The sequence below is a fragment of the Haemaphysalis longicornis genome, unplaced genomic scaffold (assembly GCF_048455015.1).
Source record: "Haemaphysalis longicornis isolate Haplotype H1 unplaced genomic scaffold, Haemaphysalis longicornis Haplotype H1 scaffold_3, whole genome shotgun sequence".
NCBI lineage: Eukaryota > Metazoa > Arthropoda > Arachnida > Ixodida > Ixodidae > Haemaphysalis > Haemaphysalis longicornis.
The window spans coordinates 6,309,079-6,336,112 of record NW_027526335.1 but is presented as its reverse complement, the minus strand read 5'-3'; the positions used below and the strand labels follow the sequence as shown (position 1 = coordinate 6,336,112).

General features: G+C 51.1%; 1 protein-coding gene across 2 annotated transcripts in view; it reads right to left on the bottom strand.

Moving 5' to 3' along the window:
• The window catches only part of LOC144173897 (uncharacterized), a 161,952-nt gene extending 135,206 nt beyond the window's left edge, over positions 1-26,746 (bottom strand). Inside the window, exon 1 of one of the 2 annotated variants that reach the window (XM_077702219.1) lies at positions 25,953-26,746. In XM_077702219.1, the coding sequence (XP_077558345.1) occupies positions 25,953-26,126 (174 nt within the window). In that variant the 5' untranslated portion in view covers positions 26,127-26,746. The remainder of the gene's footprint in view (positions 1-25,952) is intronic. The other variant, XM_077702220.1, reaches the window with a different exon arrangement.
• Positions 26,747-27,034: the final 288 nt, after the last annotated feature.

The window sequence follows — 27,034 nt, the reverse complement described above, 5'->3', positions numbered from 1 at the left end:
CTTCGTATTTTTCTTGTCTATCTTATTGCTTTATATGTGTGATCGCATGACGGATTTATTCACGTTCCTAGCCTTGAATTTCCCGCGCTAATGGCGCAGCCGGAAGCCTTGAGGCTCCCAACATCCCCGCCAATTAAAGCTAGTTAAGCCTCTTGCTGCCCCTCAAAACGCGACCGCCGCAGTCAAGATAAGAGCCGTGACCTCTGGCTCGATGCATATTCCAAGCTCCCAAGGGGTGCCACGGCGGGAACCGAAACGAGCGGCAGATTCTGACCTCCATGCAACCAGAGAGCGCTCAGAGAAAGCGGCGAAGACGCCTTCACCGCAAGCTCGCGCACTGACAAGCGCGAAGAACCATCAAGGGCCGCTGGTTATCTTCTCGAAGCCACCAAGCGAACAGGGCTGCCGCTAGCGTTGTTGCTCGAGCAAAGGATAACACGAGCCCGAGGCGATACATTATCGGGCCCACTGGGGTGTCACTTGCTCTTCCTTGGGGGTTAGGCATAAGCGATGCGCGCAGATTTCCTTATGTCACCGCTGTCATCGCGCAGAAGGTCGCGTGAGTTTAAGCAGAAGCCGCTATTGCCGAAGGATAGATCGGCGTGCAGTAGAAGACTGTACGTGGCTCCAGATGCGCCAGTGGCTGATCAAAGCACGAGATGAAAAGAAGGACGCCTCATTGTGAAGATTTCTCTCCTCAGACTAAAGTGTCGTGTCTTGAGAGGCGTCGACAACAACCCCGTCGCGCATTTCAAGTTGAAGCACAAAGTGGCGACAATTGCACGCTTGTACTCAATGGTGCGGGCGTTCGGAGAAGTGCTGCAGTCGCTTTATGTGTAAGCAAACAGCCTACGCGAAGGTCACAGGAAATGTCACTGTCGGTAGTGTTGCATATGATCGTACTGACGAAACCTTCGTTCACGCTGTCGTCTCGCTGGAAGCTCGATTTCTTCGGGCTAACTCCAGGAATCTTTTGCAGAAGGTTCTCGTATTACATATTCAAACGTTAGTCAGTGGATACTGGAATTTGACCTTTGCTCAAATGGAGGAACTCTAGGTACTTTCGGATATGTTTGCTTGTTATAATATTTCGCATAACATAACCTCAAGGTGAATGAACGTAGAGATCTTGTGTCATCTTGTGCAATTAAGGAATGCGAAAGCGCTGCGTTGTCTCTTTGCAATTCTAAGAGCTTTTGCACGCCTGAAGGCCGCCTGGGCTGGGCAGTCACGAAGGCCTCCAATCACTGGTCAGCTCTTTACCTACAGCAGGAAAATTGACTAATTTTAGGGGTCCAAGAAAACATTTTTTTTCCTGCTAAAAAATTGGTTAGGCACTAATTGCAGGAACACAAAATGCAGATTATTTAACGGTCTTTCCAATAACACCAGTTTTTAAAGGTTTTTATATATCATACTTGTAAAAAAATATCGAATTTTTTGTCAAGTTTGTGGGGATCCTGACGCCCAGGCCATTGCGCGATCACTGGGTTTGTGCCATCACGCGGCGCTTTTCCCCTCTCTCCTCCGAAATTCCGGCTCGTCTTGGCGCCTCTGTTACAGTGCCTAGAATATTGGCACTATACCTCTGTGTAGAGCCGAGCCGTCTCTCAAACTCTTGCGTGAGGTGAAGCCTGCAGAGACCGTTGCGGCGATAAAACACTGTCACGCAGCGGGCGCTCCGCCCTGGTAGCGGAGCTAACCTCACCTCATTGGTCCGTTTGAACGAGGCCCGAACCCGACTCTCGCTTGGACGCGAACGCGCGCCCTGCGCGGGGGTCCGTTCGGGGAGACGCTTCCAGGACGCCGAAGGCGTTGGCCGAAGGTATGTGACGCTTTCTTTACCAGCCGGCGGCAACTCTGTTGCGCCGGCGAAAGCCCACCAGCCCTTCCGGCTGCGGCCCGTGCCCAAGGCTGCTCCTGTTGTCCCTACGCTTGCATATAGTAAGGCCGTACCTACCACTCGACGAACACGCCGTGCGGTACGCGCCTGTGAGCGAATGGGCCCCGTCTCCATCGCTGCTGCGAGCCGATCCGGCCAGCACGGCGATGCGCGCGCGCACAACGTGCGAGCACCCCGGAATTTGCCCTGACAGAAGAGCCCACTGGCTCTGCGCCGACGAAGCGCGCACACTTGCGCGTGGCGCCCCATCGCCCCTTTCACCTAACGGGAAGTACGTACGTGTACTGTAAATTGTGTAATTGGGACTGTAAAATAGGTGACTAGAATGTTAGTATAAAAAAAAACGTCTTCCCTCCGTGCCCTGGGCATATTCCTTTGTCGCCCCTTTCTCCACCTGCCCAACAGAGGCGGTGTTAAGTTGGCGCGACGGCGTTGCAGTATCGTGAGCGTGCTCAACTAGCTCGAACCCACGGTGGTTCCTCGCGGTGTGCATGAATGCCTGCCTTGTTCAAAGCTAGCGTTATGCATATTGTGAGGTAGAGAGACCACAAGTTGTCGAAAAAAAATGATAAAAAAGGAGTTGTGTATATCAAACCACCAGTAGTAGAAAAAAAATTAGAATATACATTTTGTAGGAAAACATTTCAAAAACACGCCCTAGAAAAAATGTCGACTTGCGCGGAACAGTTGGTCAGATATAAAAAAAAATATTAGCATGCACGGAGCTTGTGTCTTGCGGTGAAGCCTGTGGTCTCTCTACCTCACAATATGCATAACGCTGGCTTTGCACAAGGCAGGCATTCATGCACACTGCGAGGAACCACCGCGGGTTCGAGCTATTTGAGCACGCTCACGATACTGAAACGCCGTCGCGCCAACTTAACACCGCCTCTGTTGGGCAGGTGGAGAAGGGGGCGACAAAGGAATATGCCCAGGGTACGGAGGGAAGACGTTTATTTTATACTAACATTTTAGTCACATATTTTACAGTCCCAATTACACAATTTACAGCACAGGTACGTACTTCCCGTTAGGTGAAAGGGGCGATGGGGCGCCACGCGCAAGTGCGCGCGTTTCGTCGGCGCAGAGCCAGTGGGCTCTTCTGTCAGGGCAAATTCCGGGGTGCGCGCACGTTGCGCGCGCGCGCATCGCCGTGCTGGCCGGATCGGCTCGCAGCAGCGAGGGAGACGGGGCCCATTCGCTCACAGGCGCGTACTGCACGGCGTGATCGTCGAGTGGTAGGTACGGCCTTACTATATGCAAGCGTAGGGGCGACAGGAGCAGCCTTAGGCACGGGCCGCAGCCGGAAGGGCTGGTGGGCTTTCGCCGGCGCAACAGAGTTGCCGCCGGCTGGTAAAGAAAGCGTCACATACCTTCGGCCAACGCCTTCGGCGTCCTGGAAGCGTCTCCCCGAACGGACCCCCGCGCAGGGCGCGCGTTCGCGTCCTGGCGAGGGTGGTGTTCGGGCATCGTTCAAACGGGCCAATGAGGTGAGGTTAGCTCCAACACCAGGGCGGAGCCCCCCCGCTGCGTGACAGTGTTTTATCGCCGCAACGGTTGCAGGAGTTTTAGAAGACGGCTCGGCTCTACACAGCGGCGCCGAGACGAGCCGGCAGTAGTATTAACTCTATGCGAGCCGGAATTTTGGAGGAGAGAGGGGAAGAGCGCCGCGTAATGGCACAAACCCAGTGATCGCGCATTGGCCTGGGCGTCAGGATCCCCACAAGCCCAACCTCCAATTCAAAATGTGCAGTTTCGGGTGGTTTCCTGGAATAAATCTGGCGGTTTGTCATTATCAGACCCCCAATTTGCCCCTAGATAGCGTAAAAACATCTTGTCAAAGGCTGACTTTGCGTTTACAGCGAGCACAATATTTGGGACAAGCACGCGATGCGGAAAAAAACATGCATGAAGTTGGATACGGAACGCCGTGGCTGATGCTTGTCGTTCACGGTCAGTCATCTCTCAAAACATAAAGCTGAGCTTTATTATCATCTTCTTACTCGCAATTGTAGCTTTGCTCGCAAAAATGAGGTACGATGCGCTAGAATCGATCCCTGCGATTATTGGCCGAGTACCAGTTGCGCGATGGAAAAGATCAGCACAACGAGCCTCCCCTATTGCAGCGCCACCTAACACTTTTGAAATGAAACAGTACAAAAACTTATCGGAGACTCCATCCGAATACACAGTTCAACTAAGCAGCAACATTAGACACCCGGATATACCCTCGCATGGAAACGAAACTGGAAGGCGAACGGCTGGCAGTGTAAGGCCGGTTTGAAGCGCTGTCCTCGGCGGAACAGATATCTGGCGACTGGGTGTGGTCTTTTGACTTGCATCTGAAGTTCTTATCGCAGAAATCGGGTTACGGTGGGGGGAAATCAGGAGCGGCGTGCTTTGTTCGAGGATCAGTCGCGGACGCTCCAGGCGTAGCCTTGAAGTTGGGTAACCGCGTAGTAGCGCTAAATATGAATTTCGCGATGCAGAAACGAAACCGAAACTGTTGTGAACTGTTTGCGAATGGTGCTGGGGTAAGTAGAACTACAATAGAACTTAGAACAAGGTGCGCAAAGGCAATAAAACTGCCTAAAATCATAAAGTAGCTTTGCAACCAGGCACTGCTTGACATTTTGAGCCGATTTCTGGGATTATTACTGTCAGAGCGCGAACCTGACGATTGAAAATCGTTTGCTAGTTCCCCATTCACGCCCTGATAGCAAAAACAAGCGCTGGTGCAGAGTAATTACGAGTTGCACGCATTCTTTGTTGGTAGCAGTGACGCGCGATGACCCCGCCCCTTTTCCACGCCCAGGTGATTCAAAAGCGTGTCAAAAATCACGTTTCCGTTGCAAAAATGAAAACAAAACTAATTTTGAAAGGCCATTTTCTGATCTTACTCCGGACAGCTTTACTTGTTCGAGAAACGCCTGGAACACTATGAAAAGGCGCTCCCAAAAGTATCGATCAAATTGATCGATTTTGATAGGCTTGGTAGCGAAAGAGTTAGCGAGGATTTTACTTCGGATGTCTTTCTTTTTTAGCACACTAGCGGGAGAGGCTCAACGTTTCTTTTACTGAAATTGTACACAATAGAAAAGGAGAACAAGCGCTTCAAGGGACGGGTGGTGATCCCCTCCTTCAATTGTTGCATATATGCAACACGTGAGAACCTTCAACACATGACATGCAACACATGACATGCGCAGTCACGTGAGAATATCAAAAATGCACAAATATATCTTGTACATATATTTTTCTCTTTCTAAAATATACTGAGGGTTTCATTACATGGGTGCTTTCTACCAGAGTTACTCAATATATACAGTTGTGAAACTCCACTTCAGAATCCGGGCGGCGCTAGCCCCCCCTGCTCCGTGGAAGCTGAGGGGGAAGTCGACGCGCGTGGCACCTAGGAAGCAAAAACTGAACTTCGGTAAACTTATTATTCAAACTTTTTTTGTAAAACATTGCTTTCTAAATTAGAATACATTAATTAGGTGAAATTTACTTGTGTTCTTGCGGCTTTTCTTTTTATGACTTACTGCAGCATCCGCAAGCACTTGAGTACTATTTCAATGTTCTGCCGACAGACGACAGGCTAGTCAACTTGCACCTAAGGTCCCTGAAATTACTAAGGTAGCGCCATCTTTAGATCTCGCCGCCTTTCGCCCTCGCCCGCGCTCCTTTCCTCCTTCGTTTTTTGCCATTTTCTTTTTCGCCGGCGAACGCCGCGTGCCATTGGCGAACGGCCAGTGACGTAGTACCTCATCCCCGCGTTGTTTGTTTTTTCTTCTCTTCACCGCCACTGTCCATTTAAATTCGCCATTTTAGGCTCAGCTGCCTCGGAGCAGGCCTTATCGAAGCCGCCAGCGTATAACAACCGATAACAACCGCAGAGTCAGCTGCTCGTTTCAAACAAGTGTTGCGTCGGCGTCACTTTATGTAGCTTCGCGATGCCGAGTTGTGCCTTCGGCTGCTCGAATAAGGTCAGTGCAGTCGCGGCCAGCTCGGCTGTAGCAAGATGTAACTTATCAAAGCCCACACATGAATCAATGTTAGCTGTACAGCATAAAAAGGATTCACAATTGCGCTTGTTAACGCGCTTTAGACCTTGGAATACGGTAGTTATTATAGAACTGGGCACTACAGCTAATTGTAAGCTGAGCGCATTCTTTAACTGCGCGTTCTTTGTGCGAGCCTGTTCCAGATATGCCCGACAGGGCCTTAATCGAAGTAATTGTGAACGCCAATCGCACAACCATTGCTATGCCACGGACGCACTGCCAAAAGTACAGCCGTCTTGGGCGAGGCCAACGAGGAGACGCGAGAACTTTGACCTTGACAGCAGCCTATAACGACGTGAAGGTGACATATATTTTGCAACAGAGTCAAAGCACTGGAAAGTCCACGGAATAAAGGTGGCATGAATGTCAGTAGCTAATGCGGGACGCATACTGAGCGCTGCCTAATGATCTACAACTAACGCAAAAAACGCGAACGCAAAAAAGACAGCGCAGCGCTCGAACTGCCGCGACCCAAGGTCACCGCGAACCATGCGCAAGCCCTCTGAGCAGCGCTTGCACGACCACAACTTAATCACACAAATGCAAGAGCGGAATTACTGTAACAGAGCAATTTGAAACGTCCACGTTCGATCCTTTCGCGTTCACGAACTATCCTGAGCCTGCCGCACACGTAAACAAACACCGCGCTGTCCGTATGCGCCAGCGGCATCCATCCCGCAAATATCCCCTTCTACACAAAAATATACAACAAAACAGCCTCACTTAGGGCGTGTTGGTAATACGGGGCTCTAGAAATACTATGTAACAGAGCAGTTTGAAACGTCTACGTTCGATCCTTTCGCGTTCACGAACTATTCTGAGCATGCCGCACACGTAAACAAACACCACGCTGTCCGAATGCGCCCGCGGCATCCACCCCGCAAATATCTCCTTCTGGACAAAAATATACAACAAAACAGCCTCACTTAATGCGTGTTGGTAAAACGGGGCTCTAGAAATACTATTAATGCTACCAAAGAGCGATTGCGGCGCGAAAACAAGAGCAAACTGCACGAAAAACTGCAGCGAGCGGCCCGAAGCGTTGCGAGGGCGTCTGCTCTGAGGAAGCCAACAAAAATGGCGGCCCCGCCGCGGAGTTAAAGGGACCGCGGCGCCGCGGGTGAGGGGAAGAAAAAAGAGGAGGGCAGCGGAGAAGGAGGGAGAGTTGGCGCTACCTTAGTAATTTTAGGGACCTTACTTGCACCGTGCTTGCCCCGGCGCCGGGGTGCAACCGAAGATTGGCTTTCGATACATGGGGCCTATGGGGAGAGTCGCAACTGGTATATATCTGTTTCTACGACTCTAAAGTGAAAATTGCGCTGAAACAAAAAGACAGACACGCGAAAGCCAAGCCGACGTGATCATTTTAACGCCGAATGACTCATCTGGCTCTCATCACTGCGTGGCACATTAAAAGAGAGGAATGATTTCATGGGCAGCGCCAATTGTGATATTGACCTTACTTCGTTCAATATATCACTTCCAATACATCCCTGATACAAAAGAAATACTGCTGTCTTTCACGCTTCGCCATTACAACGATCTCGTACTTTTCCGTACGCGTGGGTGGCAACATATGGCGGCATATATCCTCCGCGTAGTTCTTCTCGCATGACCCTACACCCGCCTCGTTTCCCGTTTTGGATTCCCTGCAGTACATTAGAGAGTTACAGCAGAGCAGAGAACCGATCGCGGTACGGTCCCCGGTGAGGACCGTACCGGCGCTACTGCGCCTGCCCAGGGGCGGAAAAACTGGTTGTGCGCACGCGCAGGTGTATCGGCCACCGTACCGTGCGTCCTTTGCCCTACATGTCCCGTGTCGTGCGATGTTTAGTTCCGAGATGTAACAACTCGCGCAACCACAAACCTTCCTCCACGTAGCTTGTGGTTCATGGCGAGAAGAACAACAACAGCGCTGCCCGCTCACGCCCAGAACGAAGCTTTCGGCTCGCTTTAACTCACGGCCAAACTTGCTACACACACGCAAAAAGAGAGATTACAAAATCTCGCCCTTGCTTATGCAACAGGGTTGCTCCGCTTACTCGTCGACCTTTCGACGCCCCCGCCAAACAAATCTCGCGCGCTCAAGCCGAAACGGGCCTCCCGTAATGGGCGCGTGTGGCCCAAAAAACCACACCGCCCACTCGATCGGGGGATGAGAGGACCACCGCAGGTACACGTCGACGAACGTGCGGCGTTCAGTCACACGTGCCGCTGCCCCACTCTGGCACATGCGGGGCGAAGACAGAAGCGGGCGGAGATTTATTTAGGCGCCCGCGGGATGCTCTCTCCTCTTCCTCCTCCTGCAGGCTCGTTTAGGAGGAAGCCGTTCGTTAAAACAGAGAGGCCCGACGCAGGAACCGACTGTCGTCCTGCCGGGCCTCCACCACCGGCTGTTACAAACCGGGCCGCTGCCTAATTGGTCGTTAATTAATAGGGAGCGGCCCCCCTCACACGGAGAGCAGACGGCAGGTCGGCCACACCGCGCCACATTCTGTAGGTGAGTCCGCGTGTGGCCAAGTGGCGGCACAACGCCCCGAGCTGCAGCGGGGACGGCGGTTCCTGTGGAAAAATAAAAATGGGGCTCCGGAAAAGCACGCGACCACGATGCGGGCACTAAACTCCTTGAAGTCCCCGACGGGAAGCAATGGAACCCGGCGCGCGCGGGCAAATTGATCGCTGGTCGAGCTGCCTCGCATATACATCGTACAGGCACGGTGGAGCCGTCTCTTCGGGTGGCCTTCTGTCCCCCTTTGTTTTTAGTTTTTTCTGCCTAACCCTTTTCTTCCTGTAGTTCGAGCCGGCGCTCAGCGAGTTGATTTTTCAAGTGTACGCTAGGCTGTGAATCAGCCTAAATTGCGCCGTAACCTTGTGCCTGTTCCGTGTTAGACTGCTCGCGACGCTGTCCACCAGTCGTGTGAGACCTGCTGTTCGAATGCGTAAACAGGCGAAATCAAACAAAAAGATTGAACGAGCGCCGCCACAATCTTTACTTCTTTTCTTGCTCTTCAGTACTTGCGCGAACGGTTTTATCACCTGCGTCCGTCCGGCTAAGTGCCTTGGGAACGTTGACGGCGCGCGCGGAGTAGCAGAAAAACACGCACTTTAAGGCGCCAGCGAGGGGGCCCAAACGGGAAACGCGGCGTCGGGATGGTAATTGAAGTTTACCTTGCATAGACTTGGCCGCGCCCCCTGTGTTGACAAAGCCACGAGTGGTCTCGTTCATCAGACTGTCAAGGTCAATGCTGCGCCTTCCCGGCGCCTCACCTCTCGTCGACCTAGCGAGTGTCGTGCACGCCGGATTGGTGGTGGCCCGTCACGACTCATTAAATGTGCTCTGAGGTGCGAACGTCTTCGTAATTGCGGCGAGTAGCAAGTGGTTAAGTTGACCGCCTCAGATGCTTATCTTGTGTCCCTGAAGGACAGATTTGCTAGCCAATCGCGGTTGTTCCAAACAATTTTAGACCTGTTTTGTTTCTTGCCCTAATATTAGCGGAACGTGGAGAGTGTTCAGCCCATATAATTAACGCGACTAGCCTGCCCACAGATTGATGCCGACGTGCTAGATAGCTGGGAGAAAAGATAAGAAACAAGAGCGATAAAAATGGCAGGAGAGACGATGAGACACACACAAAAAAAGGAATGACAGGTGCAGGTGGGAAAGCGAATTACGTGCCGCGTGCGAGGGCTTGGAACAAATTTCATAATGGCTGTCGCGAAATATAGTTTTGCATTGACAGCCAACATAACAAACAAAGTTTAAGACTTCACGGAACTTGACGAAGAAGCACGATGGTCAGAATGTTTTGTTAAAGAAATGGGTCCGAGACACAACCGTTATACGAGCTAGAGCAAACACCCATGAGCAGGCTGTGCAGATTCCAATGAGACGAGTTCGACGCTTTCAGGAGAATCTCATTTGATGCAAGTGTCCGACATTGACGAAGTTGAGTTCATGCTGTATTCTGGCGTAGCGGATTAAAACTGACTCCTAAATGCTGTACTAGAAGTCTGGGCAATCATACCTCTTATCGCGGTAGCCGTCAGGGGATTACAAGCCTGAGCGCTGTTCGGGCGCTTTGAAATGCTCCATATAGCTGCACTAGCGCCTGCAACATAGCGCTCCCTTACGGCAGTGCACCTGTGCATGCGTTCACCTGCTTCACCTGCACGTGTGTGGTCACCTCACGTCGTGGTTAGTGATAGAACCGAGTTGGAAGGGCAGCCCGTCTCCGCCCGCCACGATTCCGTAATACAGGCTGCTTCTCGTCGCCGTCTGCTTGCACTGCCCCGGCAGCCACTTAAATAGTGCTACTCAAGTACAGTTGAACGTCGTTATAACGAACACTGATATAGCGAATTATCGGCTATAGCGAACAAAATACAAAATTTGGTTTGTCACGCTTTATTTCAATGACAATCTTTTATAACGAAACTGAAACCGTGATAGCCGCGCGTGAAATCGGATATAACGAATAAAAATTTATTCAGAAGTCTGAGAAGCTACTTGGAAAAAAAAAAAACCTCGCCGTCCGGAACTACAGAAGTATAAAGGCCTTTTTTGTTCGTGGACACTGCGGAAAACTTCATCCTGCTCAGTGCTGTGAGCAACCACCAGACGAACCCCCCCCCTCATCAAATAAACAAGGACACAGGGCTGTTTTGTCAAGTGAACTTTGTTCTGTTGTAATTTCACGTACTCATGTTCCGGTTCATTGAGGTTGAAATGCAACAAGGAGAAAGGTAAGGGTTACCGTGCTTATAGGGAAGTTGTTGAAGTTTAAGTTTATTTCAGATGTTTTAAAAGTGCGTACGAACAATAATACAGAAGGAGGTTCCGTAGTTAAAAGTCGGAGCCTAACAAAATTAACTTTTGTATCAATTATTTTTGCGCGAGCCACATTGTCGATTGGTTAGAGTCCATTTTTCCCTTGACTTTTACAACGAATATCGGATATAACTAACTGATTTCCTCTCGCATTACTACTTTCATAACTAGATTGGACTGTAGCGCCTGCCTTGTATTCGGGTGAGCCTATGCTATCGCTGCGTGAAAGCTTGATAAGCCTATCAAACACTGACGTAACGAACGGCCCCACCAAACGAGTTGTCTGCATGTGGAGTTCCATCAGTTCGATAAATCCCGGCGTCTAAGGTAACAACTTACACATCGACTCCGTCACCTCCGGCAGTTTAAGTCACGTTCACAAAAAGTGCGAGGGTCTAACAAATGAAAGTGGCTCCGACATCTCATTCACGCATTCCGAGTTCAAGGCGTGACGTAAGAGTTCCCGAAAAACAGTGCTGAAGTTAAGTCCCAGGTGCAAGGTGCAGCAATGCACCTCTAAATTTCTTCCAAGTCGGGATGAAAGGAGGAGGAGATAGCCTTTATTACATCAGGAAGACGCTATCCGCTCAAGTTGAAGCTGGTTGGCTCCTTACGAAGGCGGAAGAGGCCACGTGGGGTGAGGAGAGCAGGCTGACGGCTCTAAACTGCTCGCGCTAGACCGCTTTTTAGAGAGTAGTGCGCAATTAAAGTCAGCGTGGAGGGTTCCAGAAATTTAAGCGTTACAGAACCTTCATGCTCCTCCAAATGCCTCCTCCCCATACATCGACCGTCGGGATGAAAGAATTGAGGTAACCCTGTCGCGGGAACGACGTAAAGGGCTACAGCATGTATACGGTGATCCTGCCACAGTGGCTCAGTGGCTAAGGGGCTGCGCTGCTCGTCCCAAGGACACGGCTTCGATCGTGACTACGGCGGCCGTGCTTCTTACGGGAAAAAAGCACAGAAAACGCCAGCATGTAGCGATATCGGGGCGTGTTAAATATCTTCAGGGGGTTTTAAGTAACCCTCAGCCCTCTCCTACGGGGTGCTCCGGAGTCTATGTGTGACTTCGGCTCGTAGAACACCTAATTTTGTGCAGCAATATACGTCGAAAGCTTCAGAAACCCTCCTTCGCTGAATGTTGCCCAACCCGGTGTGGCGCCCTGTCTCCGTCGGGTGAGAAAACGACGATAAATTTGCTTTAGACACATATTATTACAGTTATGCAACCGCTACGCTGAGCAATAGGCAATCTTTTTACTGTTTTTTCCCGTTCCGTAGCGCACTCTCGCGCCGCTTACTTTTTCGTTTCATGTTAAGATCCCTAGCATTAACACACTAAGGAGATCCTTCCGGATCCACGAGTGAAATTAATATCTAGCACCATGAAAATTGATGGTGACCTCGACTTTCCGCAAATTGGCATGCTCCGTCGGCCAGCATTACATAAGAAGCTCTTATTACCGGCAGTAGTTGTTACGTAATTGCCAACCGGACAGTTCATTCAGGTTGTCCATACTGAAGCTCAAAGCTTAACAGGCTGGGTTTCCCGCCTTTTAAACTTGGAAACCGAGAGATGTGGCTAGAGATTGTCCAAAACACACTAAACATTTGTGTCAGCTTCATCTACATCAAGAAAAATTCAGCGGAAGCAATTAGCCCGTATAGCGATACCACGCGCCTCGTTTAATGTCTCGTGTATTCGGCATTCCACGTCCCGCGAGTAATCCGGATCCGACAGACGTTTATCGGCGTGACGAAATCGTGCAGCGTATACTACCGCGCCGAGGTCGCAGTGGCAGAGGAGGAAGTCGTGTATCAACCTCCCCAGACGAGACAATTTAGAGAAAGACACGCCTCAATTTCTGGGCGCGCCGCGTACAGGAGCAAATGGCTCCCGGTTAGTTAAGACCTTATTACGCCGTAATCAAGCATTATAAGACTTATTAAGCGAGCTTTCAAACACAGCGCTACCAGCGTGCCACCATGGCCGTACACGCGGAAATCCGATCCCAATTACGTCAAATTGGATAAAGGTGAAGGTGTTGTCCCCAAGGCTACGTCCAATTACTCGGCCGTAACCCTTTCAGCCCCCCACCCTTCGCCAGGACGAAAAAAAAAAAAAACACACCAAGCACAGCATAGATGGATAAGCACGCGAAAAAAAGCAACAAAATGCATCGATATCTCTCTAATCAGCCGCAGGAAAACCAGGAACTGAATGTACTACGCAGACACGCCGACCATGGCGCGTTCTTTGATCTCGGCTGGTCGGAAGAGCGATGAGTCCGGGGAGCAGCATTCAGCGTCTAGCGCCAGTCGTTCCCTCAACTCCTCGCAGGGGTCGTCTGGGCACGCTTCTAAACTTGCAGTGGGAGGAGAAGCGCGGGAAATACAAAATCATAAAACAGAATGGGAAAAATATCTACTTGCCCCCCCGGCGGCGGCAGCGGACGGGTTACAGGGGCGCGCGATGCTAATGTGCGCCTGGCATAAAGAGGAGCAGCTACGATGACGCGATCGGCTGAACCCGGTATTTAGGGCCACGCAGCGAGTTCGCGCCATTCATGCGGAGCAAGGGGGAGGCGAAGCCGAGCCACCGCGGAACGCTGTTTCACTGCGAGAGCGTGCAAGGTCTACACGACGTCGTTCGTGGTGGCCGCGACCGAGGGAGGCATTGCGTGAGAGCGTCGCCGCGGAGGAAAAGATCGGCTCTACTTCGTCCTACTTCGGAGCAGGGCATCGCGATCCCCGAAAACACTGATCCCAGATTTTCTGGCGTTCTTTTTTGATGGGTCTGCTATGCTGCGGCTAGCGGAGAGGTTGCGCGTAAGTCAGCATCGCTGTCACGTTACTGCGCCAAATCGCGGGTTAGGGGTGAACGAGCTCTGGCGGCTTAACGCAAACGTTGTCGTTAGGAATTTATTTGCGAACACGCCAGTTATAGAACAGGGCTTGTTCGTGTTATTCAACAATGGTTCGCGAACGTTCGGGGGCCATTTTTTGCCGAGTAAGGCAGAGCACGAACCGCGTAATGCCTTGTATTTGCACAAAAATGCATAATTTGCGAAGCTAAGGAATTTAATCGTTATAACAGTATAGATGCAAATAATTTGCCTAAGAACATTTTAATCATCATAAACACTAAATATAACAATAACTAATAAAAATGAATAACTTCGCTAACAAAATATATAAAAATAAACTTCGCTGGAATTATAACTTGGGTATGCAACGGAGCACAGGAGCTTAGGGCTAAAGTTTCACTTCAGAGTCCAGTGAAGTAAGCCGGTACTCGCTGCTTGAAAGTACGGCGACTACAATGAGCACTTTTCCCGAGGGTATAGCGGTAGACGACTCCGGCCCTCAAAGTGTAACGTTGGGCCTAACGTCCTATGTTTAGCACTACCACTAGGTAACGTTCAAGTTGAGCAATGTAATACTCATTGTACGTCGACCTGCGGAGACAGGTTGACAACGTTACACCTCAAGCCGTGGAGTTTTGGCTAACACTGGGCCATCGCTAATACGCGTCGCCTCTCCGTCTACTTCGAATGACCCTTTGCGCAAGCGAGTTTTCAAGTGAAAAATACGAGAAGCTTGAGTTTGAGTTTCTAAATCCACAAAACCGGTCGAGATAGTCAATACAATGGTCCCCGTTATGAGACGGCCAAACAGGGAATTGCGCTACCTGATTCCATTAGACACGAATAAGAGCTTCACTCTGCGTTCAACTAAAAAAAAAAAGCCGTACATGAAGCCAAAAATCTGGAGATCAATGACCCACCACGCCACGGCCATTAACACGTACTCAGATTTATCTCGCCATGCGCTCCCTCCTTTCGTACACGACATTATACAAAGTGCCAAAATTCACGCCTATACAGGGCGCAGGCTTCCGCATATTATATATATATGAGGCGTAATTTACATGGCATTACGGAAGTCCCAAAAATAACCGGCAAAATAAACGGCGAGTAAGCTGGCGTGCTTTCTGTTTCGTGTGTCCCGTCCTGCGCAGCTAGTCCACTACATAAGCAAGCGCGTCGAGGAGCAAGGGTGAGGCAGCGGGGAGGTCGAGAAAAACAAGCCCGGCCCGGCCGGGATTCCGGGGTGACATACGAGGACGCGCACGCATAAACAAATCCTGGACGCCCAAGACACGTGCTGGAGACACTGGCCGTGCAAAGAGGGCGCTGAGGGTGGGCTGCAGAGAGAGAGAGAGAGAGAGAGAGAGAGAGAGAGAGAGAGAGAGAGAGAGAGAGAGAGAGAGAGAGAGAGAGAGAGAGAGATCGTAGTGGTGTGTGCGCGCGTAGAGTTGCATCATAAATTTCCAGCGACCTTCCGGATCACAAAAACAAACACCGCGTCATCTGCAGCCGGCAGCAGCTCGGGGTTTGTCTGGCCATATTCGGCGCATTGGACTACGGTAGCGAACCTCGATGGATATCAGAATTTCCCCACGGCAGAACACAAAGGAAAAAAAAAAAGCAGTTCTTTTTTCGTTTTTTTTTTTCTTTTTTTCATGCAGTCGAGCAGAGAAGCTGGGAGGCCAGACACGCGGCGCCCTCTTAAGAAAGCGACTGGCTTGGGACGAATTTCCAAGGAAGGGCGAAACAGAGCCCGCGAAGGGGCCAGAGGATAAGTCGAAATGAAAATGGGCAGCGGTCCGTTACGGAGACCGATCATGACAACGAGAGAATGCGCGGGTCAGGCGTGCGGGGTGGATGGGGGAGTGTGGCGAGGGGGAGAGTCGCAACGTTTTGACAGCTGTTCCGGTCCCGAGGAAAGAGCTTTTGTTGTGGCGGACGCCGATTCCGCATCCTCATTTTTACTTCATCTTTCCTTCCCTCCCTTTTATTCAAGGTTGCGTGCCGTGGTGTCGACGCTCTCCTGCGAGGCCCCCCATCCGCGGGCGTCTTGTTTATCCAGCGTCTCTCGTCTACTAAGGTGCGCCCGCTTGTCTACTGTGCCACCGCCAGCGGACCGGAATCGTGGACACGCATACACCCGTGCGTCCGCGCGGTCTGCCGGAGAAGTCAGGCGGCGGCGCGGCTTCGGTCGAGAAAATTACGCGCGCCTAAGCCGAAATGGGTCACCGTCTGACAGTTCTGTGAGGCGGTTTATCTGTGGCCGCTGCTTTTAAGGAGCAAAATTAGTTTCCCCACGATGAAAAGACAAAAACGCGCGACCAAGAACCCCGTGCGAGGCACAGACATTTATTTCCCGAGACATTAATGAGCGCTGGTTTGCCTCCGAGTACGCGGACGGCGCTTAGGACAAATTTAGCCGTAAGGCCCTATCGTTACCTCATCTTTGCTCGAGGGCTAAAGATGTCGGTTATACCTCGCGATAATGTCCTCTGGACAGAAAAAGATATCCAAACGACAATACCAAAATAGCAAGGCCCAAGGTTTCTTTCTACGGAGCAAGGCGTAGGGGTCGAACAATGCTTGTTGCTGTTTCGCGGGACACGCTTCGTATATCAAATGCGGTTTTGAGCGTCGGCTTACGCATCTTCGCCGTCCAAGCGGGCATAAAACCTGCTCGTCGTCGCTAATCCTTCGAGCATGTCGTTGAGAAAAAGAAGTTGGAAGGAGAAATAAATAATGCAGGGGAGAATCAGACGGCCGGCTTCTCTCCGACTGAGGCCCGGGCGCGTTCGGAGGCGCCTCCTCTTGAAATAGCGCGCGCATCTCGCGCAATCCCTTGATGTTATGCGAGCGCCTGACTTGGCAAGCCGTCAAGACGCACTTCGGGGTGAATCTGTCTCGACGCCGTATAATGCCGCGGAGGCGGCGGCGGCGTTGTAGAAAAGGACTACGAATCATCTGAACAAAAACGGAACGAATCCAAGAATCAAGCGTGGCTGCTTGAATTTCACCCACGTTGTAGGTCTAGATGGGTGCAAGTACAGGAAGTTTTGTGCAGAAGGTTAGTTAACACTTGTCTAGGTAGAGGTGGGGAGAGCCATTTCATAAGGGAATAACGCCTGCAGTTCGTAGGGCTGCGCAGTCGAACGAGTCCGTTTTTTTATTCGTAATCATCCTAACGGTGCGTATGCATTTGAATAGCTAGACTGCTGTGAAGGAACAGCAGTGCCGGATTATGAAATTTTGGGGCCCGGGGCTACTGCGTCCTTGGGGCCCTAATGATGATGCTGATAATAATTCCGCTTTAATATGCAAAAATTTTCGAAGCCCATGTTATGCGCTTTGATCAGTGATAAATTATACATACTTTTACGCTTTCCGGGAACTAATTTCTTGTCTTGATGTCGAGTATTTTATAACGGATTTTATCAGGCGTAAAAGTTAGTATGGTTGTAAGATTGGCGGAGGACATCGACTGCTGAAAGCACTTCATTAAGCGTCGGACGGCTTTCCCTCGCGACATCCTCTGCCTCCTCGGTGCTTTTCAGCAGACGGTGCTGCTGACGGTGCCCGCGTCCGAGGGTCTTACAGTGGCGGCAACATCGTCGTCGACACTCAGGAAATCTTCGAAGGACACTCCTTTCGGCGCAGCATCGAGAACATTGGCGAGCTGCCGTGTTGGTCCGGAGTCACTGACTGGGCGGGTTCCGTCGCGAGTCCCGCGCGCCGGAAACAGTTGCGGAAAGTATTGGGCGTCACGTCGCTCCGTGCGAGGCGCAATGTCTCAGTCGCGGCTCTTGCTCAGTGGTCGCGGCCAATCAACATCTCAATCGCCGCTCCGAGACCATGCATTCTGGCGGCCATTCTAGGCACGCCGAGTTCGATATATCAGATGTGAAGTTCGTTATAAGGAATATGTTTCGCGTGTATTTCCGTAACTGATTTATTTTCGTTCGATATATAGCATAATTCGCTCTATTCGGGTTCGTTATAGCCGGGTTTTACTGTAATAAACTTTTTCTCCTATCGCAGCACGATTAGCACAAAGACGGTAAGCAGGCAAATCTCGCTTTTTGGGCTGCAGAACGGTCCGCTTCGTGCGTGAGTTTGCGCATGGCCGTTGAACTTGCAGCGGCGATGAACTCCTGTTTTGCAGCTGTGATGGTCTTGCTAGTCGGCAAGCCGTTACACATTAATGGGTCCCTTTTGGGTTGTAGAGCGACAGGTGAGCACGAGAGATGGAATCAGACAACAGTTTAATGGGGATAGAATGTCTCTGCTCACCACCGCGCTGCTGCTCCCGTCGGTGCCGCGCAACAGTTCTAGCAGTCGATCTGTCGGGTCGTTGTTCGGTCGTAACTGGCAGTGGAAACACGCTGACGCTTCTCGTCTAAATTCGAGGTCTACGAAGGTGGCGAGTATGGGTGGACCTCTCGTTTTCGAGTCCACTGTTTTCCCGCGCTCCTTCGGGGGTTCCTCTCCTCCTGCCGCCGCGCCCAAGCGGGACCAGATCTGCGGGCCGCCCTTTGAACCGCACCGTCCACCGGCTCATTCCAAAGCGAAATGCGCTCACGGGGACAAACAGCTTACCGTCCCCGAGTCGCGGCGGAGGTCCGCTTTCAAGACGGCATCGAAGGGGCCGCACGCAGGATGCGTTTTTAAGTGGACGCAGCTTTCGTCATCCCGAAAGGAAACACGTTGTTGCTTTGCTTGGCGTCCACGCCTGAGCTCTTCACACCGCCTAGGCCTGCTGATTCCCCAGCTCTAAGGGAGCCGCTAGGGTCGGGCTGACCCGGCGGCCTCTGCGTCCACACTGAGTGGCGCCTACGCTACGAATAGAGTCTCGCGGACATGTAGCTTCCGCAACGCTTGTTGCTCAGACAGCCTGCATAGGCTACAGCACAGAGGCGCGGGCTGAAGCCGAACGACCCAGCGAGTGGCCTACACAAACTTTGAACGTTTAAATGACCATATATACGCTGACCATTCAGCGAGAAATATCGAGTCGATATCAATCACGCTTATGCGATTCAACTAATCCACTAGCTTTATTGAACGGGTCGTCATCGCAATGAGCTTCCTTGTCAAGCGCTATACATTGAAATTTCTGGCAGAAACTGTGTATGAGCCCGTAGGGCAGTGCTTAAGTTGTCAATAATTACATATAACGTCCCTCAGGCTTAAACAATTTACAATGTTCTTCAGACATTATTTCATTATTCGCATGCCTGACCCTTTCTTATACTGAAACGTGCGCGCGCCGAAACGTCCGCGTACTTAGATGTCCGTGTACCAAAAGAGTACCGAAAAGAGTACCGAAACGACGTGCGCCGAAAAACACCGGAGCCGAGCTCAGGGCCTTTTTTATGTGGCATCTTAAGCCCGGTCAAGCTGTGTACCCACGACTTTTGGTCCAAGACGTTTTCTCATAAACCTCGGGAAAACAAGGAAGAGGATTAGGAATAACTAAATTAAACTGAAATGGACTCGAAGGTTGACAATCATGACGTGAGGGGCCACCCACTCCTCCCCACCTGTGACGAGTCAGCTTCGGTGTGAAGGTAAGGTTGAAGCTCCTACCTTCAACTTTCATACGGGCAGTGAGCACACTCAAGATGTTTTTTTCATATAATCGAGCGGGGCCCCTACAGCTGGGGGCCCGGGGCTGCAGCCCCCGTAGCCGCCACCCCCCCCCCCCTTAATCCGGCCCTGAGAAACAGAGCAGCCGCAACGAAAATATCCGCTCCCAAGTTTGTACTGTCGGCGGATTTCGTGGACAATTTCTGGTACTGGAACGTTCTGAGAATAGCAATTAGCGAAATCCCGGGTTTTGATTCAGTAAATTGTTTGACCTGTGCTATACAATTACAGGTGCAATACTCAAAGCATTGTTTCTTCAATGTTTGATGTATACCATGCGACGCTTGCACGCACGTCTTCGCCATTGCGCAATCGCGGCGTTCTTTCGCCTCGTTTGTACGACCACGAGTCTTTCCTCGCAACAGCACACACGTGCCGTAGAAGTAGTTGGAGGAGGAAAAGGGAGACAAAACGTTTTCTGAGAGCGGACGAAGGATGGTAGAGTGGTCCTCCTTGTGGGTGTGGAAGGTATCATCAGTCCAGGAAGCCTTGGACTCGGGCTGCGCTCTTAAGCCCGTCAGTAAGGAGGTCCTGGCCTTCAGGACGTGTGCTGGTCTGCTGGGCCTCCCACTTCTCTAGGGTGCGTTTGGGGATAGGGGTGACGAATGACACGTGGGGCACTCCCGCCCTTTGCGGCAAAGGGTCCATCTTGTTAGCCCATCTAAGGATTTGTTGCAGCGTTTGCACACGTAGACGTATTGTGAGGATACACCGAAGCGTGTAATAATGTACCGTGGTAATGAGCGTTGTTCTGGAGGCGGGGAGGTGTGACTTCGTATTCCGTGGATAATTTTGGGCGGGGTGAGGGACAGGCTTGGCTTTGTTGTCTGTAGAGGGGCATGATGTCGGTAATCGTCGTTAGATGTAGGTATTGAAAAATGAAAAGGAAACGAAAGCATTCTGCGGTTCACGTCTAAACAGTGCGTCTCCAAAAAATCATATCTGCATCTATTTCAGACGAATTACAGCGATTTATTCAAGGGAGCTCAGGGCTCCCCGGACTGATCAGGCTTTCAACGATAACGACGACTCTACCATCCTGCGTGCTCTCTCTACAAACTTTGCCTTCCTCCTCCTCCTCATTTTAGCTATGCATTTCTTGTTGTGCTTCAAACCAAAAAGCGTTATGAAAAACGTATTATAACTTCCTCGAGGTATGTCAAGGAATCCCCGGAAAAAAATAATTCTAAAGAACGCGCTTTGAGTTTTCTCGAAAAAGAATCTCCGACAAGCGAAAAACCCAGAGATGAACTTAATTACGGATTCAGATGCGCACACGTGTAAGCCGAGGTTTCGGGACTGACCGATCCTGTAACGGAGTAGATTCACTTTTTTGAGACTCGAACAAGAATGTCGTTGCATAATGAGAATGCAATCAGCTTTATGTTTTAAGTACAAGAAAAGCCCAAAAATGGCGCTCCTTTCTGCGTGCTGTGTGTATTCATTTTATTTTTTACGCGCTTCACTTAGGAGAGTCGGCATATAGTGAGCTCCTACTGAAATTTAGCGTTGCATGTTAATTAGCGTTTGTACACAAGGTCAGTTCCAGGCTACCGACCCCTAATTCAGAAGATCGACTTAGTACGTCGCGCACGTGAGCAGCGGAAAGGCGTTGTTGTGGATGGAAGCCAAGGCGCTTACGAGTGGTGGACCTTTTCTATTTCTTTTATTTTACTCCCATCGCGCAATTTCAACGTGTCGCGCGGGGTACTGATCGTAAGAGCCGGCGCGGGAGATAAGGAGAATGGTACAGATCGTTCGGAATTCAAGTGACTTGAACACACGCACGTGAGCCGAATAGTTCCCCAGACTCTTTATCGTAACGGTGGCGCTCTGTGTGCTTCGAGACGGCTATCTCATTTCACAACGGAACTGCATATGGCTCGGCACCACACTCCGTCGGCAGAATATGCTTTGCAGCAAAGCCAACTTCTTTTCCAATGCTCTGCAGCTCTCAATCTAAGGTAGACCGATTGGGAAGAGGCAAAGTGCAACTGGCTGCTAATACGAGTGTGTCGTTACGATTAGTTTCATCAAGTTGTCATCATTAGTGAGTTCAACGTGTAGTTGTAAATGATTCTAAATTTCCGTCTGCCGCCAAATCATGGGCTTCTCCGGCGTGAACATTGCAGAAAACGGCTGCAACTCGTGCTCCTCCGAAATTATCTCCAAACGAATCATATGACGTTTGACTGCTCGGACGACTACATACCCGTGGGTAGTTTTATCTGAGCCGGTTTCGTGGATAATAATCAGTAGCAGTTGTTTTAATAGCACGATCAGCCACCGCTCCTGCACCATTCCAGCGGTATCGCAAGGCCACTGTGGAATTGAGTCTCTTGTTTGTCTGGTGAGGTAAAAGCATACTGCAGTCCCTGGGAGTTTCTTTAGCTCAGAAGTGTGCTAAATCCAAAATTACCAATAATCGTGTCCTGTTTGCTGCGCTCGTTTGAACTCCATCTTGGTCAATCCTGTTTTCTGTCGCGCACTGGCTTGGCAACTTCGCTTATCCAACCACGTTCACGACATTTTTCGGGGAACGTGTTTTTTTTTTCTTATTTTGCTGTTTCCTGTTTCAATCGATGAACGTGAGCCACACGCAACAGAAAGTTCATGATTAAAGCCCAGCGGACTAAAAACTCTAGCGAATGCGAGAAATAGAATTTTTCTAGGGTAATATATAGCCAGGGATTTTTACAAGTGGAACGAAAATCGCAACGGACGAACAGAAGGGGAGATTAGAAGCTAGATTTCTTGTTTTCTTTTATATGCTACTGATGCTTGCGTTTAGTCGCTACATCTACTTGTTTAGCCTCTGCTTTACAAAAGAAAAAAAAAAGAAGGAACACACCATCGCCATTCCAGGAAAAAATACATGCTGTACATGTACGCAGCGACACTAATTCGCATTTCCCGCCCCTTTAGGACCCGTACAAAAGGCACGCATCGGCGTACACCGTAGGCGTACACGTGCTACAAACACATAGTGCACCCACATCACGCCAGAGAGGAAAAAATAAACGTATAACAAGCAACGAAAGGACGTTCGATGTTTTTCTCCGGCGCAATCTTGTCGCCGACACGCATGGACGCAGCGCGTTCACTTTCAGGCGCGCACCGCATCATCTGATTTCGCGGTTAGACCCCTCACTCGGAGCAAGCCTTGGACGGCGGCGGCAGCGCTTTGAAGGAGTTGCCGCCGGGTGCCATGCGGTCACCGCAAAGACACAGCAGAAGGCCACCGAGTTTGCCTTGACCAGTTAGGGAAAAAAACCAGGGCACAGTGTACGGTCATTGTAAGCGATAAGAACATCTGGCAAAGCATGGTGACAATCAAAACGCTACCAACTAAAATGGGAGGAAGAATTCAGGGTTGGAGTCCAGGGTGTCTTTTGCTTATTCATCTCTGGGGTGTCGGTGTACAACGCTTCGCGGCAAGCAACCGCAAGGCGACAAGGATGCGCGCTGAAACGTAACGCGGTGAGAAATCTCGCAATCCCGGCACACACTAGCGATGCAAACGGAAGCGAGGGTGGCACCCGCGCCGTCTCTAAAATTTGAGCCGGGCACCGTGGGAGAACGTTAGATCCACTAAATAAGCTTATGTAGTGGCTCTAGAGAACGTGGAACAACTCACGCGACTTGCCCCTGCAGCTGCAAGAACGTGATCGTGGTTCGAAAGCATTCCTGGGGAATTTAAGCATACGCGAATTCACTGTGCGCAGGCGAGAAAATACGAGGTGACGTTTCGTGTGCCGGACGAATTTGAATTTTCTAAAAAATTTCGTGTTCTCTGGGCCATTACACAAACATTTCGATAAGAGAGTAGCAGTAGTCTTATGACTGGTACGTCCACAAAAATTGAAGCCCCTTTCCGTGAAAGGGAAAGACCGTGAAAACGCGTAGCTTTCTCCCATGCAATCTGAGTCAAAGCCAAAGTACAAACTGCTTTGACTGGGTCGGAACTGCGCAATCGGACGTGCCGATAAACGTCGGCTTTGTAACGCGAGGCCCCCAGGTTCGAATCCGACAACGGGAAGCACCTTTGTTTTCTTTTGAGGCACTCGATGGGCCTTTCCGGAAACGCCTCACCATCATGTGCCCTCCCATTGTGTACAGTTGACTTTCCTGCAGTGCACTTGGTCAAGGGGACGGTCGCCATCGGTGAGGCGCAGAAAGCTTCAGTTCAAAATCGCGCACAACATCGCTTGGCCAGCAATTGCTCGCGTACGTCCAGCCCTAACCTGAACGTACGCAACCCTGTTACGGTCTGTACGGCTTATACTGTATCTGCCGAGCAACCTAAACGTATATGAAGCAAGAATTACGGGGTTACGAAACGCCTTACTTTGCCCAAAGGCTACAAGGTTACGAATCAGGTTTAACCCTGTTAATGTAAAACACTTTGAAACCAATCAATTCAAGCAATCTCGGGCAATCGGTCTTTCTAAAATCGCTTGAATGTTTGCTTAATTCGGAAACCTCTTTTTTTCTTCTTTATTTGTGCTTGTGCTGCGTGTTTATGCCGAGGTAAGTTCCTTGCGCTCCGCGAACACTACAATGCTCAGTAGACTTTAAAAACAGGCATCTAGGTATGCTGGAATTGGTTTTTTTCTGTAAGAATTATATCCCGCTTTTTTTTTGCACCACTCAACCGAGTCATGCTGTGCGTGCAACATTGTCAAAGCAGCAAAGCACAACGTCAAAAAGGAAGCATGGCTGCCCGAACATAGACAGGGTCATCGGCACTGCAAGCGCGCGCCGCGGCTTGACAGGCGGCGTCTGTAGAACGCGATGTCGTTTGCCAGACAGAACGACATAAAATTACTCAGAAAGCCTCCCTTGCATGCCACTCAACTTTGAAAAAGGCTTATCTCAAAAAAGATATGCGCACCACCTTTTTTTTTTTCTAGCCTGGACACAACGTTTTCGTGCTTCACAGAAGCATCCTGTGACATCCAACACAAGTCATCCTAAACAGGATACGGTGGTTAGGGTAACCAGCGGCGTTAAAGCCAGCACACGAAAGAGCCCTTGTCAGGACGAGGCGTGTAATAATGGGTGACCCCAGCCCAGTTTAAACCGCAGTTCGCACAATTTAGAGTGCTACAAGCACGGCTCACTGCGTGAGAATTCTTTTTCTTATTTCGAGCCGTCAGAAATATTGAGCTCCAATGCTGGATTCAAAAGTTCGGACCGAGGCTTTGAGATTAGGATACTCGTCGGATGTGATGTGCGCCGTAGGAGGGGGGCAGCGGCTTAACTTGACGCTTAATGGTTATGGAATGAACGATTGATTGCAGAGGCGGGGTTCCATAACATTTCCCGAAAGAGTGCACGCATGGGCGTTTGCGGATCGCGGTCCGATCAAAAATGCTTGAAGTTGTGTTGTGAATGGATTTCCTTTCCGTTTCCTGTTATTTATTTAATGAGATTGAATTATAAGCTTGACGTCCCGAAAGATGCGCATAAAAAATAGCGCAGCTGGCAGTACAGCAAGGCTGAAGAAGCAGCATGGCTGGCGGGGGCCCCTCTGCCTTCGCCGGAGAGCCGGCTGTTGCACCTCGCGTTTGTTTCAGAACTTGCTGCTGAAACTTCTCCATCACTGGCAGGCCCCGAGGCTGTCACATATCTCGCAAAGTGGACAGCGTCAGCACTCGCTAGAACCCGCGGCCAAGCCCAAAACCAACGCCCGCATCACGAACTCCGAAAAAATGCTGTGCGCCCGCGAAGCGATGATAGCTCCATTGGTTAGACCCCGGTTTCATAGCGCGAGGGGCCCAGGTTCGATTGAGACCTCGGGAAGCCCTTCTTTCCACCTGGCAGCACGTGTTATTGTTCCCCGCCGCTGCTAGCCCCGCACCCTTCGGGCCTTTGCGGTGGCCCAGTGGTTAGGTCGCCGGTTTCACAGCGTAAAGGTCCCCGGTTGAATTCCCGGTACCTCCATGACCGCATTTTTTTTCTTGAGGCGCACACTACCTTTGCCTCCTCGCCACTTTCCCTCACACTTCGAAGGTTTTTTGGCGAGACGGATGGTTATTGCTCGGCTTAAACAGCTCCGCGTTAAAACAGTAACGAGCACCTCCGAATTCTTGGGCAGCACAGCAGTCTTCGTGCACCACTCACATTCAGATGTATTCATTGTATGGCTTACACAACACCTTGTTTAAATCCCTCCGAGATCGGGTGCTTCCTCAAGAGCTTTTCGTCTGCCAGGGATAGGTGACCTGTGAGCATTGGTGCCGAATTCAGGCTACGAGCATCGCTCATTCTCTCCTATTTGTCCTTCACGATACGGGCAATTACACCACGGTTACTTCACCTGCCTGCCAGCTATTTAACGGTACGACCTAAGCACACTGTGTTCTGGTCAATTTCGACCATAAAGGATAATTTGCGATACACATATAACAGGAGAATTGCGAGAGGAAAAAAAAAACAGTTTGTGTCGCATTGTTATTGCTCAAAAAATTATCCCCTCTAATCTATTTTCGTTGTGTTTGGTACTTTCGACTTGTTATTTCCAGTGGATAAGTTCTACAATTATCTGAAAAGTCATCCCGATGTATCAGTCAACCGCCCTGGTGACATCTGTCGGACGTTCAGTTCGAACGAGAGCATTCTGCGCATGCGTATCTCACCGGAGACAGCGGTGCCGACGTCCGGAGCGCGCTGATAGGATTTTGGTTCGCCAGGAGCGCCTGCACGCGCAGCTTGGCACTCCTGTCAGCGAGCGCGTGTCCCTGGGCGTATCCGACGCAGGCGACCACCAGCACGCACCACGAGAGGGCGAAACACTCGAGTGGCCGCACCATGTCTGCACAGCGATTAGCCGGCTACTCCTTCTGCAGCAAGCGTCGCTCAGCCGATGACACTCGTCGCCAGGTACAGACGGTAGCGGCGCGTCCCTCAGCCGCACCTCGACATTACCACCGCCCACGCCGCGTCTCGAGTCGCTGAAAACACGCCGGGTTCTGTCGTCCACCGCCGGCGAGTATCGGCATCGTCGGCCGCCCACGCGTCCCGAGCTCACGTGGAGGAGCGAGGGCGCCGGCGTTGTTGCTCGGACATTTCCGGCGCAGTGATAACCGAGGGAGCACCGGGAGCAGTCACGCCGTCTCTTCCTGCCGCCGTGCGCCTCCGAGAAGCGAGCGCCGCGGGAGCAACTCACTCACGCACACTCGCACGGGCCGTGTGTGTCGGGGAACGAGCGGGCGGCATGCGGCCGGCAGAGCGGCGCGTGCGTCAAGACGGGGGCGTCGGTGGCGCCTTGTCCGACGGCGGCGGAGGCTGGGGGAACTAGCGTTCCGTGCCGCCTGGTTCGCGTCCGTGGTGTCGGACCGGCAAACAGGTGACGAGGCGGAATCGAGTCACTCGTCGTCGTCGCCCCACACTTGCTACTTCTGGTGCCGCCGCGGTCCCAGCCAGCCCCGTGGGGCCGAGCGTCGCGGCGGTGTATGCTGCGTCAGCACATGCCCCGCCGCGGAGGGTGCTTTCCGCGGGCAACTTTTTTCCTGGTTGTGGCGGCCTCGAGGTTTCATCTGCTTGGCTGCGTCGCTCATCTTCTTATCTCCCGCTTTCTCCATTCCCTCTCCCTTGCCTATACTTAGTCGTGTTTCTCCTTTTTTGGTTTCCGAGTTTTACGAAGACCGATGTGAAATGCGCTAGAGCGAGCCGAAAGCAGCCGCCCTTGCGGCTTCACGTGGCAATCACAAGGGAGATA